Source organism: Bos indicus, chromosome 2, assembly GCF_029378745.1.
Source record: "Bos indicus isolate NIAB-ARS_2022 breed Sahiwal x Tharparkar chromosome 2, NIAB-ARS_B.indTharparkar_mat_pri_1.0, whole genome shotgun sequence".
NCBI classification, from domain to species: Eukaryota; Metazoa; Chordata; class Mammalia; order Artiodactyla; family Bovidae; genus Bos; species Bos indicus.
Window position 1 is genome coordinate 59488389 of NC_091761.1, and position 18054 is coordinate 59506442.

Consider the following 18054-nt stretch of genomic DNA (forward strand, 5'->3'; position numbering starts at 1 on the left):
TCACTTCCACTTTTCACTTTCATGCATTGGAGAAGGAAATGGCAACTCACTCCAGTATTCTTGCCTGGAGAATCCCAGGGATGGGGGAGCCTGGTGGGCTGCCATTTATGGGGTTGCAGAGTCGGACACGACTGATGCGACTTAACAGCAGCAGCAGCAGTGAAGAGTAGAGGGTATCACTTCATGTTATTCCACTTTCAAAATGAGAAGCTCTGAGAAATACTAAGGAATAGATGAAGAAGTCTACAAAATAATATTTAAGAATATATAAAATAAAATCTAAAAGAATTAGACCTGAGAGACTCCAGAGTCTGAGCTCTGAAACAGATTTTGCAACATATGTGTGGATACGTGTTATCAGCTAAGAAACTTGGAAGGAGTTAGGAAACCCTGAAAAAAAATGAAGCCTGAGGATAAACACTTTCGTTTGCAAGTCTCTTTCCACAGACGATGGTGACAGAATTGGCCTATCCACCATGCCCTGGGTAAGCTCCTCTGTTTGGGGTTTGATCCACTTGATGGCAATCAGCCACTTCAAGATCACAACCACCACCTCAAGGGAAAAAGTCTGCAACCCACACTGGGCAGGGCAGGATATTACCGAACAAGAAGCTGAAGGACAGCTGTGAGGGAGGTGCACTTGCTTTGTATGTGGAGATTCATGTGTATTTTGATCAGTAATTCCCCAAACTCAGCTTACACAGATGAGTAAGAAAAGGGGACTCATTGAAAATGTCTTGTGTTATGTATCTCACAAAGCATTCAAAATCAGGCTTCAGGAAGAACAGGAATGCAGTTCAAACTCAGCAAAAATTCAAATATCATCCAGATTCTCTTTTCTTTTGCCTCTGAGTTACTGACTTTATCTAAGGTGGGAATATGTGACAGTGATGAGTTTTTGAATATAATATCTTTGAACAGCTTTAATTCCATTCCAAATTCTTGGTGAAGAATGCTGTTGGTCTCCTGCAGATAAGGTGCCCACGCAGGAATAATTAATACAGACACGTTTTCTGAGAGCTTTGCCTGGATTCAGGCTAACTCCAGTTTCCTCCTGACTGGAAATGTCAGTGAATGGAATGACCTCATCTAGAAATCTAAGGCACCTTTGAAATCTCTGGATACACCTGCTCTCATGGTCTCCAGGGCCCCTGGGTCTGGGTATCTCCATCAGATGCCACAACCCCTTCTCCCAACCTCCACAAGTACTGCTATAATGTTCACAACCCACCACCCTGGCCTCTATGGTTCTGGCTAAAGTTCAGTATGTGACAGCAAAATCTCAAACATTACATTTGACATTTCCCCTGCACGTTCCTATGAGACAAACTGGCAGATTTGTCTATTAAAAAAAAAAAAAAATCTCTGGATACCCAGGAAGATAAAAGGAAAAGTATTGGGTTGGTCAAAAAGTTTACCTTGGATTTTCTGTAACATCTTGCAGAAAAACCCAGATGAACTTTTTGGCCATCTGAATACAAAAGAACAAGTGAGGTATAGTAGCAGCTGTATGGCTGGTGAGACACAGAGTGTGGAGTTTGTCCCCCATCCTTTCCTTCTTCTTCCTGTCTTTTCTCTTTCTTCTCCTGCAATGGGTTCCTAAATTCTTTGAATTTGTTTTCTTTACTCTCTCAACAACTATCAGGAGAAATCTTCCTTCCATTTCTTATTTGTGATTCTAAGCAGTACTGAAAAAACTGTTGAAGGTTTAGGAAAGAGACAAAGTATTCATATTTAAAGCCATTCGGTTACTATTGAATTAATTAGCATGGTACCTTATTTTCTGTAACAAGCAGACTGAACAAATGTACCACACATTTTATTCCTCTGGGACTTATTACAATACATGGGCATTTAACTTCTGCAAGATAATGATGCTGCACAACAATGTCATCCTGACAGGAACACTATGAGAATACTCTGCAGATATCTTAATGCATAATCAAAATTATTGTTACCTAATTAAATCTGCCTTGGAATACGAACTGAAGGATGAACTAGTAAAACAAGAAAATAGAGAAAAATCAATGTGCTTTTTTCTTACACAAGAAACCAGAGAGAAAATGCCATAGAGCATCATTGCTGACCCAGCAAAAGCTCTGGGTATATGATATATTATGATGTTACTAGGCATTTGTATTTCAGGTCAATAAAAAGCAATCATTGAGGAAAATGTAGTAACCTTGGTTTGTGTAATAATGTTAAAATATATCTTTCATACACTTTTGGATTTCTGCCCACATGCAAGATTTTGTCTAAGCCTAAAAGTGCTTTTTTAGGAAATACAGTCTACGACAAGTTGTGCATTTCTATAGCATCAGGGTTTTGCCTAATTGCATAATGCTTTGATATTTCCAACAAGCCAAGAAGATAGAGAATTCTTTAAGATGCTAAAAAGATTGAAAGTCCCCTGATCCAACTTATTACAAATAGTTGATAATGATGGGCATTTATTTTCCTAGCAATATCACTCTGCATGAAGTTAAGTCATTTGGTTTTTTTTTCCATGCTCTCTATGGCATAAAAATACACTCTGCCAGGCCCCTGGTGCTGTGAAGTTTGTTTCATCAGCTTGTAGGTTTCAACAGACAAGTACTTTGGACAGACTGAGAAACATTTCTTTAAATGCCATTATATGACTTACCTCCAGTTTACATGCAGACCAGTTGCTGAGGACCCAGCTGTAGCAGGGGGTCATTGGGCAAGTTTTGTGCTGGGTAAGCTCTGTGGGACATGGCCGGCCTTCTCCTTGGGTTGACATAAGGATAAATCGAGTCCGGCTCCTTTGACCTAAAATGAGAAGGACAATGTCAACTTTTCCGTTAGAGTTTGGCTAAAAAAGGAATTAAAGAACAGAATGTTGCCATATATACAAAGGTCTTCACTAAAACACGCTGAACTTTGTCATGTCCAGGTTTCAGTTATTTTGCTATTTTAATTTCGGTTTCCATGGAGATACAGGTTATCCAAGGTCTGCATATGCTTGTGGATCTGAAACTCTGTCTTCTACTTCAGCCATCTTACATCCAAACTCTGTACTGTTGCCAAACAGACTGAGCCCGTAAACACTGGCAGAATGTTAATTCATTTCATAAATATTTCTCTATTAAGCTCTAGAATAACCAAAGCATCCTGCCATGTGCTAGGGGGGTACAGTGATAAAACAGCCCGATGTACCTCCTGCCTTCACAAACCTTACATTCTAGGCTAGGATCACCAATATTAAGCAAAAAGAGAACAGTATTTCTTATGTTAGGTTCTAAATCATCAAGTGAGCTAGAAAATTGCACATAATCCAAATTACCCTAGAAAATTTCCTAGGAAGATGCCAAGATTACCCTAGAAAATTCCCTAGGGTGGTTCCAATACTGTCACTCCATTAATTCAACATGACCAGTTTTCCTAGAGTTTAGGGCCAATTTCTCTTTTTCACTGAATATAAGATAAAGTTGTTAACTTGTGTGAAGAAGCTGTGATGGTTGTAAAACATTTTTTCAAATACCAGTATTCCATTTCCTAATGAGAAGAAATTGGTTAATAAGAATGGTTCAGGAAAGAGCAGGACTCTCATGTCATCTTATACCCACTGCTAGGCATCAGGTCATAAACTCACTAATAGGAATAATGGAGGGAATTTAAATGTTTTGTTTCTCTCTCCCACTCACTCTTGTCTTTACTCATTTGCTACTGATGAACTATGGTATGCATAGAGTTTCCTTAATATTAGTTATCTGAGAATCCAATGCCCTTCCACTGTTGTTATAAAATTAACTATGTGATTGTATTTGTGATAAATGTGAAAGGAAAAACAGAAGGTTCTCTGAGAGCATGTTATGGGGATGCCACCCAGTCTGAGAAAGAATCAGAGCATATTTCCTTGAGCAGTTGAGCTTTAAACAGAAATCTGAAGGAGTAAGTCAGACATAATGTACGGAGAATGGCCCACTGGCCCGCAGAAGAAAGAGCATGTGAATAGGTCATGAGATACAAAGGAGAAGGACAGGTTTCAGGGGCTCACAGAAGACCATTGTGGCTGGACAAAAAGAGAGCAAGGGACAGAATAGACTGAGGGAATACGGTTAAAGCTATTAAAAGTGAGAATCAAAGATTATACATTTATATTTTAAGAGAAATGGGAAGATAGCAATGACTTCACTTCTGCATAGAATTTACTTGAAAACCTTAGGTAAGCATAATTCTCAGATGTCCTCAAGTTCAGGGAGAAGAGGAACGAACACAGTCAGTGGGCTAGACCTTAGTGGGCACCAGAATATTATCATAGATATGGTGGAAAACCAATTCTCTTTAAGAAGATCTTTGAAGAAAGTGAGGACATTCTCATCACTAGATTCTAAATTCCTTGAGGCCTGAGAATCTGTCCCTAACATGAAATTCCCTATATATGAAGCACCAATTGATTATAGAGTAGAAGTGAGAAATATATTTAAGGGACTAGATCTGACAGAGTGCCTGATGAACTATGGACGGAGGTTCGTGACATTGTACAGGAGACAGGGATCAAGACCATCCCCATGGAAAAGAAATGCAAAAAAGCAACATGGCTGTCTGGGGAGGCCTTACAAATAGCTGTGAAAAGAAGAGAAGTGAAATGCAAAGGAGAAAAGGAAAGATATAAGCATCTGAATGCAAATTTCCAAAGAATAGCAAGGAGAGATAAGAAAGCCTTCCTCAGCGATCAGTGCAAAGAAATAGAGGAAAACAACAGAATGGGAAAGACTAGGGATCTCTTCAAGAAAATTAGAGATACCAAGGGAACATTTCATGCAAAGATGGGCTCGATAAAGGACAGAAATGGTATGGACCTAACAGAACCAGAAGATATTAAGAAAAGGTGGTAAGAATACATAGAAGAACTGTACAAAAAAGGTCTTCAAGACCAAGATAATCATGATGGTGTGATCACTCACCTAAAGCCAGACATCCTGGAATGTGAAGTCAAGTGGGCCTTAGAAAGCATCACTACAAACAAAGCTAGTGGAGGTGATGGAATTCCAGTGGAGCTATTTCAAATCCTGAAAGATGATGCTGTGAAAGTGCTGCACTCAATATGCCAGCAAATTTGGAAAACTCAGCAGTGGCCACAGGACTGGAAAAGGTCAGTTTTCATTCCAATCCCAAAGAAAGGCAATGCCAAAGAATGCTCAAACTACCACACAATTGCACTCATCTCACAGGCTAGTAAAGTAATGCTCAAAATTCTCCAAGCCAGACTTCAGCAATACGTGAACCGTGAACTTCCAGATGTTCAAGCTGGTTTTAGAAAAGGCAGAGGAACCAGAGATCAAATTGCCAACATCCACTGGATCATGGAAAAAGCAAGAGAGTTCCAGAAAAACATCTATTTCTGCTTTATTGACTATGCCAAAGCCTTTGACTGTGTGGATCATAATAAACTGTGAAACATTCTGAAGGAGATGGGAAGACCAGACCACCTGACCTGCCTCTTGAGAAACCTATATGCAGGTCAGGAAGCAACAGTTAGAACTGGACATGGAATAACAGACTGATTCCAAATAGGAAAAGGAGTACGTCAAGGCTGTATATTGTCACCCTGCTTATTTAACTTCTATGCAGAGTACATCATGAGAAATGCTGGGCTGGAAGAAGCACAAGCTGGAATCAAGATTGCCGGGAAAAATATCAATAACCTCAGATATGCAGATGACACCACCCTTATGGCGGAAAGTGAGGAGGAACTAAAGAGCCTCTTTATGAAAGTGAAAGAGGAGAGTGAAAAAGTTGGCTTAAAGCTTATCATTCAGAAAACGAAGATCATGGCATCTGGTCCCATCACTTCATGGGAAATAGATGGGGAAACAGTGAAAACAGTGTCAGACTTTATTTTTTGGGGCTCCAAAATCACTGCAGATGGTGACTACAGCCAGGAAATTAAAAGACGCTTACTCCTTGGAGGGAAAGTTATGACCAACCTAGATAGCATATTCAAAAGCAGAGACATTACTTTGCCAACAAAGGTTCATCTAGTCAAGGCTATGGTTTTTCCAGTGGTCATGTATGGATGTGAGAGTTGGACTGTGAAGAAAGCTGAGTGCCAAAGAATTGATGCTTTTGAAGTGTGGTGTTGGAGAAGACTCTTGAGAGTCCCTTGGACTGCAAGGAGATCCAACCAGTCCATTCTGAAGGAGATCAGCCCTGGGATCTCTTTGGAAGGAATCATGCTAAAGCTGAAACTCCAGTCTTTTGGCCACCTCATGCGAAGAGTTGACTCATTGGAAAAGACTCTGATGCTGGGAGGGATTGGGGGCAGGAGGAGAAGAGGACAACAGAGGATGAGATGGCTGGATGGCATCACTGACTCGATGGACATGAATCTGAGGGAACTCCAGGAGTTACTGATGGACAGGGAGGCCTGGCGTGCTGTGATTCATGAGGTTGCAAAAAATTGGACACGACTGAGCGACTGAACTGAACTGAATTGAATATTTGTTTAATTCATATTTTTGTAAACTGTCTCTATGATATTATCTGGTGTGCAAACATGTGTGATGCTATTGCTAAGCAATTTTCTAAATACTTATATACTGACTCACTGAATAGTCATAACAATCCTAGAGAAAAATTCTATTATTGTCACATACTATCGATAAGGAAATTGCAGCACAGAGGTGTCACTTCTTTAAGGTCAAAAACATAGTAAGTTCCAGAACAGGATTCAAACTCAGGAAGTTTTGCTACAGAGGTGACTGTATTAGCCAAGATGTGAATGCAAGAGAACATCACATGAGGACCCAGACAAGACCGCAAGGAAAGGACTGATCTAGGTCTGTATGGGAAACAGAAAAGAAACTTGAGGTAGCAGTAAAGTTTGTGTCATCAGTAACTTAGGCTTTGTGAACAACAGAATCTACAAATTATGCATTCCTGGGCACAGAGCAGAGCATTTACATTTAGACCAATGTTCCCTCCCAACATCACTCAAACCAAATCATACTTGGTGGACATCACCTTATTCATGTGAAACATTGTCCCTGCTCATGGATACATTTGGCTCAATATTTCACATTAACTCTTACTTAAATACTCTTCAGTTTTATAACAATCTTTATGTTTATTCTCTTGAACTAAATATCTATTAATCTAACGTCATTATAATTGCATCCTGTTCTCTATCCATCTTTGTAAAACTAATGACAATGTGGTGTCACCTTTATCACAGCTAAAGAGATTCTATTTCATTAAAACCAAATAACTTCAAGCTTGTTCTTGAATTGATAGCATGCATCACTGCCATTCCTTTAGGACTATTTTATTTATTTCCATTAAAGTGACAGATATTTTCTGCTGGACATAAATGTGGTGGGGGGAACCTAATAAAGTCAATAGAAAAAAAAATAATGAAGTCCTGTAACCACTCACTGAAAGGACAGCCATATGATTTCTCTGCCTTTTGCTATCCAAACACAAAGATAAGTTCAAACAATGTCAACTATTACCAAGAAGCATATAATTCTATATTTTGAAGTATATTATCATTTTTTTTTCTTTTTTATTATTGGAATATAATTGCTTGACAATGTTGTGTTAGTTTCTGCTGTACAACAAAGTGGATCAGCTATATGTATACATATATCCCATCCCTCCTGAGCCTCCCTCTCATCCCCTCTCCCCATCCCACCCATTCTAGGTCATCACAGAGCACAGAGCTGAGCTTCCTGTGCTATACAGCAGCTTCTCACTGGCTGTCTATCTATGGTAGTGTATAGTCCTAATTAGTGTCGGTCCTCATTTCCCCATTGGTCTCACCCTTCCCTTCCTCATCATATCTACATGTCTGTTCTCTATGTCTGCATCTCTATTCCTGCATTGCTATTAAGTTCATCTGTACTGTTTTTATAGGATAAAGTAGTCGCTCTGCTGCTGCTAAGTCGCTTCAGTCGTGTCCAACTGTGTGTGACCCCATAGACGGCAGCCCACCAGGCTCCCCCATCCCTGGGATTCTCCAGGCAAGAACACTGGAGTGGGTTGCCATTTCCTTCTCCAATGCATGAAAGTGAAAAGTCAAAGTGAAGTCACTCAGTCGTGTCCGACTCTTAGCGACCCCATAGACTGCAGCCCACCAGGCTCCTCGGTCCATGGGATTTTCCAGGCAAGAATATTGGAGTGGGTTGCCATTTTCCTCCTCCAGGGGATCTTCCTGATCCAGGGATTGAACCTGTGTCTTCTTTATCTCCTGCATTGAAGGCAGATTCTTTACCCGCTGAGCTACTGGGGAAGCCCAACACAACCTGATAGGTAGGGTGGGAGGTGGGAAGGAGGCTCAAGAGGAAGGGGCCATATGTACACCTATGGCTGATTCATGTTTATGTATGGTAGAAAACAACACAATATTGTAACTATAATTAAAAATAAATTAAAAAGATGTGATATATATATAATATATATATGTATGGAATATTACTAGGCCACAAAAAGGAACAAATTCGGTTATTTGGAGTGACATGGATGGACCTAGAGTCTGTCATACAAAATGAAGTAAGTCAGAAAGAGAAAAACAAATATTTGATATTATGTTTAACTGGCTAATATTAACATTCAGTAAGAAAACTTTATTTATAAATGCATCAGAGTATAAAAGGTACTTGCTGTACCTTAAGTTTCTGTGAGGTACTATCTTTTAATAAGTTCCTTTTTAAATCAGGAATCTTATAAACTAAGTAATCAGAGAAAGTATCCCACAATTAGGCACTTTACCCACAATTCCTGAAGTTGCAAATATACTATCTAGCTACATGGAATACAAGGAGCCCTGCCATTTCCAATGGTCTCTGGAATTCTAAGCATCATATTGGATGGAATACTCAACCACGCACCTATCTCTCAGCACAATTATTCTAAAAGGGACCTTTAAGGACTGAATACTTAAGGAATTGTTTTGATGATAGTGATTTTCATGTGAGAGATAGTGGAGAATGTAGCCAAATGCAAGATATTTAAAATTATGATCTGTTGTAGAACATGAGAAAGATCATTTTAAAACACCTGATGTATGATGCAAAGAAACCTGGATGTGGCATCAAAATTCTCTATTTGGAAACAATTCTCTCAAATTAACAGCTCGTAAATGATGTGACCGTATGAAAGTACTTTAACTTCTCTAAGCATAAAGTTCCTCTTCTGTAAAATCAAATTAAGTACACAGATAGTCCTCATTATATGAGTATAATTCACATTGGGGAAAATGCCACTTAAATTAGGTTATTTCAAATAGGAATTACATTATTTTAAATAAATAATAAATATCTAAATGGGACTTATTTTGGAACTAAAAATATGTGAGTTCATTTTATCTAATATCAACAACCACTATCATTATATAGTATCAATTATATTTATTTTATCTAGTATCATTCAGTTCAGTTCAGTTCAGTCACTCAGTCATGTCAGGTTCTTTGTGACCCCTTGAACTGCAGCACGACAGGCCTCCCTGTCCATCACCAACTCCCGGAGTTCACTCAACTCACGTCCATCGAGTCAGTGATGCCATCCAGCCATCTCATCCTTTGTTGTCCCCTTTTCCTCCTGCCCCCAATCCCTCCCAGCATCAGTCTTTTCCAATGAGTCAACTCTTCTCATGAGTTGGCCAAAGTACTGGAGTTTCAGCTTCAGCATCATTCCTTCCAAAGAACCCCCAGGACTGATCTCCTTTAGGATTGATTGGTTGGATCTCCTTGCAGTCCAAGGGACTCTCAAGAGTCTTCTCCAACACCACAGTTCAAAAGCATCAATTCTTCGATGCTCAGCTTTCTTCACAGTCCAACTCTCGCACCCATACATGACGACTGGAAAAACCATAGCCTTGACTAGATGGACCTTTGGTGGCAAAGTAATGTCTCTGCTTTTTAATATGCTATCTAGGTTGGTCATAACTTTCCTTCCAAGGAGTACAGTTCAGTTCAGTTCAGTTCAGTCACTCAGTCATGTCCAACTCTTTGCGACCCCATGAATCGCAGCATGCCAGGCCTCCCTGTCCATCACCAATTCCTGGAGTTCACTCAGATTCACGTCCATCGAGTAACTGATGCCATCCACCCATCTCATCCTCTGTCATCTCCTTCTCCTCCTACCCCCAATCCCTCCCAGCATCAGAGTCTTTTCCAATGAGTCAACTCTTCACATGAGGTGGCCAAAGTACTGGAGTTTCAGTTTTAGCATCATTCCTTCCAAAGAAATCCCAGGGCTGATCTCCTTCAGAATGGACTGATTGGATCTCCTTGCAGTCCAAGGGACTCTCAAGAGTCTTCTCCAACACCACAGTTCAAAAGCATCAATTCTTCGGAGCTCAGCCTTCTTCACAGTCCAACTCTCACATCCATACATGACCACTGGAAAAACCATAGCCTTGACTAGACGTACCTTTGTTGGCAAAGTAATGTCTCTGCTTTCGAATATGCTATCTAGGTTGGTCATAACTTTCCCTCCAAGGAGTAAGCGTCTTTTAATTTCCTGGCTGTAGTCACCATCTGCAGTGATTTTGGAGCCCCAAAAAATAAAGTCTGACACTGTTTTCACTGTTTCCCCATCTATTTCCCGTGAAGTGATGGGACCAGATGCCATGATCTTTGTTTTCTGAATGTTGAGCTTTAAGCCAACTTTTTCACTCTCCACTTTCACTTTCATCAAGAGGCTTTTGAGTTCCTCTTCACTTTCTGCCATATGGGTGGTGTCATCTGCATATCTGGGGTTATTGATATTTCTCCTGGCAATCTTGATTTGAGCTTGTGCTTCTTCCAGCCCAGCGTTTCTCATGATGTACTCTGCATAGAAGTTAAATAAGCAGGGAGACAATATACAGCCTTGACGTACTCCTTTTCCTATTTGGAACCAGTCTGTTGTTCCATGTCCAGTTCTAACTATTGCTTCCTGACCTGCATATAGGTTTCTCAAGAGGCAGGTCAGGTGGTCTGGTCTTCCCACCTCTTTCAGAATTTTCCACAGTTTACTGTGATCCACACAGTCAAAGGCTTTTACATGAAGATAATTATAACTATGTAGTTATTAACAGAAAGAATAAATATTGATATTTCTTACATAATTTTATGATGACCCTATGAAAGGTTTATTGTTATCACTTCTGGGTTTCATAGTTTGGTCATAGAACCTTTTTATTTTAGTTACTTTTCATCAATTTTCTCAAGAGCTCCCTTTAATCTTTGGTGTACAGACTGCCTGATTTTGTGCCCCTTTCTTATGGGTACACATTCCACTTGCAGCTAGACATGTACCAGCAAATACCCTGATGCAGTGGCAGAGCACATGTGTTACTCCAGAAGGCTCACTGACTGGGGGATGGCTTTACAAGTGGTCAGTTCATCCGTGGGTATTTTGATAGTATGAGGAGTTCTGCTTCCTATAGATCTTACAATTATGCTGATTCAGGTGAAGACTAAGGAGATGATGAGGACTCCTTGGACTAACTTCATGTTGGTTATATGAGTGAAAATACACCATATAGAAACTACAGCATATCTGAAATATAGCAGGTGCTGGCTAAGTCTTAATATTTTTAAACATTTATTTTGACAACTAATATTTTATATCAGTTCCTTGATGGGGCCCTGGAACAAGCCTGTAATGGGAATATAAAGTATGATACTCATGTTCTACTGGGCTTTATAACATGAAGTGCACACAACTATGAAGTCCGTAATGATTCAGCCTGGTCCCACCAAAACCGCTACACCCTGGCCTGCACTCCTCTGGCCTCAGTGTTAAAGAGAAGGTTTCTGCCATCTACATCCGCATGCAGCCAATCTGAGGAGGAGAGAAATTTCTTGGACACTTTCCAGACAACTCTTGTTTGGATTTCTGAATCTATCTGAAACCTGAATTCAATAGTTGGTATAGACAATATGTTTAATGGATAATACCAATGAGATATAGAAACTGATGCTCTTATTCATCTACACTTCAGGCTATAAAAGAGAGAAAAGCATTGGTTTTAAAATACGTTGCCAATTTAATAAAGACCTTAGATTACAGTAGGTTAAGTTTGCTTACAATTCTCTCTAAAGCTTTTCCTCTCCTCCCTTGAGGAATATTGAAAACTCATTATAAGCAACAGTGATACTAGGCCTACTATTAAATTAGCAATAATTTCTGGCAATTAAGGAAAAAGGATTGCCTGATGAGACTTCCCGAAAAAAAAAAAAAAAAGATAATGAGGCATGCTAGTGTGACACATGCATGCACATGCACACATGTATACACGGAACCCTAAGAGAGGCCAATTCTACTGCCTACACACAAGTTTAAAGGATATTGGGCCAGATCACACTCCCATTGAACTCAGCAGTAGTCAGGCTTTGCTCTGAGGCTCCACTGACAAAGGGAAGGTGTGGGAAACTTTAAGTAGTAAAAGAACTCCTCAAAACTGGTTACATATTTGTCAATGCATACATTCATAAAAAGAGTCAAATGCAGTGGTTCTCTGTTCTGACCATACTTTCAGGTCCAGGTAGCCAACCACCAACACTGTTACAGTGGAGGCTCTAAACAATGAAGCCCCTGACTATACTGACAGATACTGATGGAATTAGCTGAAAATCATGGTTTTCATAGCTCTGGACAATTTGAATAAGACCCAAGCAAACAATGCAAATATGTTTGTATAGGAAACTGGAAAGGAAACAAGAATAATAGAGCAATGAAGAACATACTTATTTAACCTTAAACAGATCATTAAATAAAATGTCTAAGCAATTCATATGAATATACTTATATACTCCAATGTGCCACAGACATAAAAAATACAAAAACACCAGCATGTGATGCCACTTTGCGCTTAAAGAATGTGATTTGAAAATTATTATTACGGGTTTGCTTTCCACCTAGGAATTGTTTGTTTTAATATGAGTTAAATTTTCAAGGCAGGTGCACAGTCACTGGCAGGGAATTGTCCTCCTGAGCTGACATCTATAGGGGCTGGCTCCCCTACACCACAAAGGATGATGTTCAGTGTCACTGACCTTAAGGTGATGATAGTCCTTCTTGGTGGTTCAGTCACTAAGTCATGTCTGACTGTGATGATGGTCCTTCCTGATATGCACTCAAAAATTAGGTTACTGAATAAAAGGTGTCTGCCTTTAAGTATTTTTTCTTATGAATTTATTCCTAAGATTTTGGCACCTAATATTTTGGCTACCTAATATTAATATCAAGGCTGTATATTGTCACCCTGGTTATTTAACTTATATGCAGAGTACATCATGTGAAATGCTGGGCTGGATGAAGCTCAAGCTGGAATCAAGATTGCTGGGAGAAATATCAGTAATCTCAGATATGCAGATGACACCATCGTTACGGAAGAATGTGAAGAGGAACTAAGGTGCCTCCTGAAGAGGGAGAAAGAAGAGAGTGAAAAAGCTTGCTTAAAACTCAACATTCAAAACACTAAGATCATGGCATCCAGTCCCATCATTTCATAGCAAATAGATGGGGAAACAATGGAAATAGTGAGAGACTATTTTGGGGGGCTCCAAAATCACTACAGAATGTGACTGAAGCCATGATGTTAAAAGATACTTGTTCCTTGGAAGAAAAGCTGTGACAAACCTAGATAGCATATTCAAAAGCAGAGACATCACTTTGCTGACAAAGGTCTATATAGTCAAAGTTATGGTTTTTCCATAGTCATGTATGGATATAAGGGTTGGACCATAAACAAGGCTGAGTGCCAAAGAATTGATGCGTTCAAACTTTGGTGATGGAGAGGACTCTTGAGAATCCCTTGGACAGGAAAGAGATCAAACCAGTCAATCCTAAAAGAAATCAGTCCTGAACATTCATTGGAAGCACTGATGGTGAAGCTCCAATGCAGATGGTGACTGCAGCCATGAAATTAAAAGACGCTTACTCCTTGGAAGGAAAGTTATGACCAACCTAGATAGCATATTCAAAAGCACAGACATTACTTTGCCAACAAAGGTTCGTCTAGTCAAGGCTATGGTTTTTCCTGTGGTCATGTATGGATGTGAGAGTTGGACTGTGAAGAAGGCTGAGCACCGAAGAATTGATGCTTTTGGACTGTGGTGTTGGAGAAGACTCTTGAGAGTCCCTTGGACTGCAAGGAGATCCAACCAGTCCATTCTGAAGGAGATCAGCCCTGGGATTTCTTTGGAAGGAATGATGCTAAAGCTGAAACTCCAGTCCTTTGGCCACCTCATGCGAAGAGTTGTCTCTTTGGAAAAGACTCTGATGCTGGGAGGGATTGGGGGCAGGAGGAGAAGGGGCCTACAGAGAATGAGATGGCTGGATGGCATCACTGACTCGATGGATATGAGTCTCAGTGAACTCCGGGAGTTGGTGATGGACAGGGAGGCCTGGCATGCTGTGATTCATGGGGTTGCAAAGAGTCCGACACAACTGGGTGACTGATCTGATCTGATCTGATCTGATGTGAAGAGCCAACTCATTGGACAAGACCCTGATGCCAGGAAAGATTGAGGGGGCAGGAAGAGAAGGGGGTGACAGAAGATGAGATCATCAACTCAATGGACATAAATTTGAGCAAACTTCGAGAGACAGTGAAGGACAGGGAAGCCTGGCATGCTGCAGTCCATCGGGTCTCAAAAAATCAGACATAACTGAGCAACTGAACAACAACAACCTAATACTAATCAGTAGAAAATACTAGCAGATGACAAAATACATGAAAAAGAAACAAAGTGATACTATAAAAACCTTGTTAATGGCCGGTCATGCCAATCTATTTACCAATTTTAATCACATATGTTTCTGTGGTTAAGGCAATTTATTGTATAATTCCACTGGTCATTATAAAATTATTCCTCATTATGGAGGAAGGGCCTAAATTAATTGAGTGAATACAGTGTTCTAGGATATAGAGATGATATAGCATATTCTTGCTTAGCTCTTTTCCCTTCCTTCTTCTGATTTTTTTGCCTCCCTTCACCTGAAAGCACCCACTCTCCCCATGCCCCTGGAATCTATCACTTCAACAAAAATCCCAGTCTCATATTTCATATGTGGTAAACTGAAGCCCAGAGAAGTTAAATAATTAGCTAAGTCACATAGCAAGAAGGATGGTAACAAAAATAGGTCGAATTCCAAAATGATCTGTTTTCCAACAAATTTTATCTGGTCCAAGTCAGGTATGATACCAGTTCAAGGCCACTTGAACAAGTTTGAGAAGTACACTTAGGTCTGCCCTCTGCAATAAATGTGTTACCTATATTCATGTGTTTAATTTTTCCTTTAGAAAAAAAAATGGTAATTAAAATTATGTGACTAGTACTTTCTCTGTGACAACTCATTCACTTTTGGGTATTTGTCAGAGTAAATTTCCAAAAGCATCAGGAAGTCAGATTGTATATAAAATGCTCAGTTAATTTCATGCAGTTCTTTATGCTGGACATCTGTTTTTTACTACTTTTCACAAACATCACTAAGGAATTTTTATCCAAATTTATTTTTAAGTGCCAAGTTTAAGTATACATCCTGTATTGACATGGATTTGGGATCAAGGTTATTTTCTAATGTAACAGGGTGGAGAAAAATTATTGTCTTGAGCTGCTAGCTAAAGATAGATCTTCAGCATATGTTTGATATCATGAGAGACAGAAGATGCAATAATATTCCTGCATTCAGAGCTAGAGTCCCTGAAAGTTAAAGTCACTCAGTCATGTCCAACTCTTTGCGACCCCATGGACTATACAGTCCATGGAATTCTGCAGGCCAGAATACTGGAATGGGTAGCCTTTCCCTCCTCCAGGGGATCTTCCTAACCCAGGGATTGAAATCCAGGTCTCTTGCATTGAAGGCAGATTCTTTACCAGCAGACCCACAAGGGAAGCCCAAGAATACTGGAGTGGGTAGCTTATCCTTTATCCAGCAATCTTCCTGACCCAGGAATTGAACCAGGGTCTCCTGCATTGCAGGTGGATTCTTTACCAACTAAGCTGTCAGGAAAGCCCCAAGTTTCCCCTATAGAGGGACTCCTTGACTTGTCTAAAAATTGCTTCAGGCACCCAGACATCTTTCATCCTAAAGAACACTCAGGTTAGGCAAGGCTAAGATTTCATAAGTTATTCAGATTAAAAGAGACCAACCCCAGCCATGACCATGTATTTGGGAGTGAGGTTAGTGGAGCAAGGAAGTAACAAGACCACATTTTAGAGGGTAAGATAGACCATGGTATCACAGAAGAGAGATGGGTCTGTTAAGGGCAGAAGATTAGGCATTTTTGCCTTTGCTTGGAAATAGAGCTCCAGATTTTTCCATGATAGTGAGTATGCATTCTATCTGTTGGAACATAGTAAAACAGAGTTCTAGAAAAAACATCTGCTTTATTGATTATGCCAATCCCTTTGACTGTGTGGATCACAAGAAACTGTGGAAAATTCTTCAAGAGATGGGAATACCTGACCACCTGACCTGCCTCCTGAGAAATCTGTATGCAGGCCAGGAAGCAACAGTTAGAACTGGACATGGAACAACAGACTGGCTCCAAATAGGAAAAAGAGTACGTCAAGGCTGTATATTGTCACCCTGCTTATTTAACTTATATGCAGAGTACATCATGAGAAACACTGGGCTGGAGGAAGCACAAGCTGGAATCAAGATTGCCAGGAGAAATATCAATAACTTCAGATATGCAGATGACACCACCCTTATGGCAGAAAGTGAAGAAGTACTAAAGAGCCTCTTGATGAAAGTGAAACAGGAGAGTGAAAACATTGGCTTAAAGCTCAACATTCAGAAAACTAAGATCATGGCATCTGGTCCCATCACTTCATGGCAAATAGATGGGGAAACAGTGGAAACAGTAACAGAATTTATTTTCCTGGGCTCCAAAATCACTGAAGATGCTGACTGGAGCCATGAAATTAAAAGACGCTTGCTCCTTAGAAGAAAAGCGAAGACAATCCTAGACAGCATAGTAAAAAGCAGAGACACTACATTGCCAACAAAGGTCTGTTCTGTCAAAGCTATGGTTTTTCCAGTAGTCATGTATGGATATGAGAGTTGGACCACAAAGAAAGCTGAGCAACAAAGAATTGATGCTTTGGACTGTGATGTTGGAGAAGACTCTTGAGAATCTCTTGGACTGCAAGAAGATCCAACCACTCAATCCTAAATCAGTCCTGAATATTCATTGGAAGGACTGATGCTGAAGCTGAATCTCTAATACTTTGGCTACCTGATTTGAAGAACTGACTCGTTGGAAAAGACCCTAATGCTGGAAAAGATTGAAGGCAAAGGAGAAGGGTATGACAGAGGATGAAATGGTTGGATGACATCACTGACTCAATGGACATGAGTTTGAGCAAGCTCCAGGAGTTGGTGATGGACAGGGAGGCCTGGTGTGCTGCAATCCATGGGTTGCAAAGAGTTGAACACGACTGAGAGACTGAACTGATTCTAGTTGCTTATTTTCAGTTCCATTCCCAACAATCACATTTCAAACCCAATGTATCAAAACTTAACAGATCATTGTAAATATACAGCAGAAATACCCACAATGAGGCTCTCCCCATGGGATGCAATACGAGAAGGACACAGAAAGTGATTCTGGCAATCATAAAGCTCTCTGTCCATCAGACTCACACATTCCCTATCTAGAAGGTTGGTTCCCCACAGCTATATTCCAATTAGATGGACTAGATAATATACAACATTGTCAATTAGGAAACAAGTATACATTTAGGAGGCTTACAATTCAGAGAGTCTTAAAACCCTCACCGCCCTTTGTGTTTCAGCCTGTGATCCATTTCTTCTGCTTGTTCTTAAATATACCTATAAATTGTGAGAATTTTAATAAAATAACCTAGTACGCTACCCAGGGCCATGTGTATAACGTGAACACTTACATATACAGTGTCAGATGTGAAGGGGCACAATGGAGAAAATGGGGCTTAGGAGACACCTGAACTTGGGTTCAAATCTTTCCTCTGCAACTGACAAGCTGTGTGACCTTGAGCAGGTTAATTGCCTGTCACCTTACCTTTACAATTATGCCTATAATTTCATAATACTTTCATAAAGAGTTATTCT

The 18054-nt window shown here is 40.0% G+C and overlaps 1 protein-coding gene across 1 annotated transcript in view; it reads right to left on the reverse strand.

Moving 5' to 3' along the window:
- Positions 1-18054, reverse strand: part of THSD7B (thrombospondin type 1 domain containing 7B) — a 1073031-nt gene that overhangs the window by 27065 nt on the left and 1027912 nt on the right. The window contains exon 21 of the mRNA XM_070768428.1: positions 2645-2790. Within this exon, the coding sequence (XP_070624529.1) occupies positions 2645-2790 (146 nt within the window). The remainder of the gene's footprint in view (positions 1-2644; positions 2791-18054) is intronic.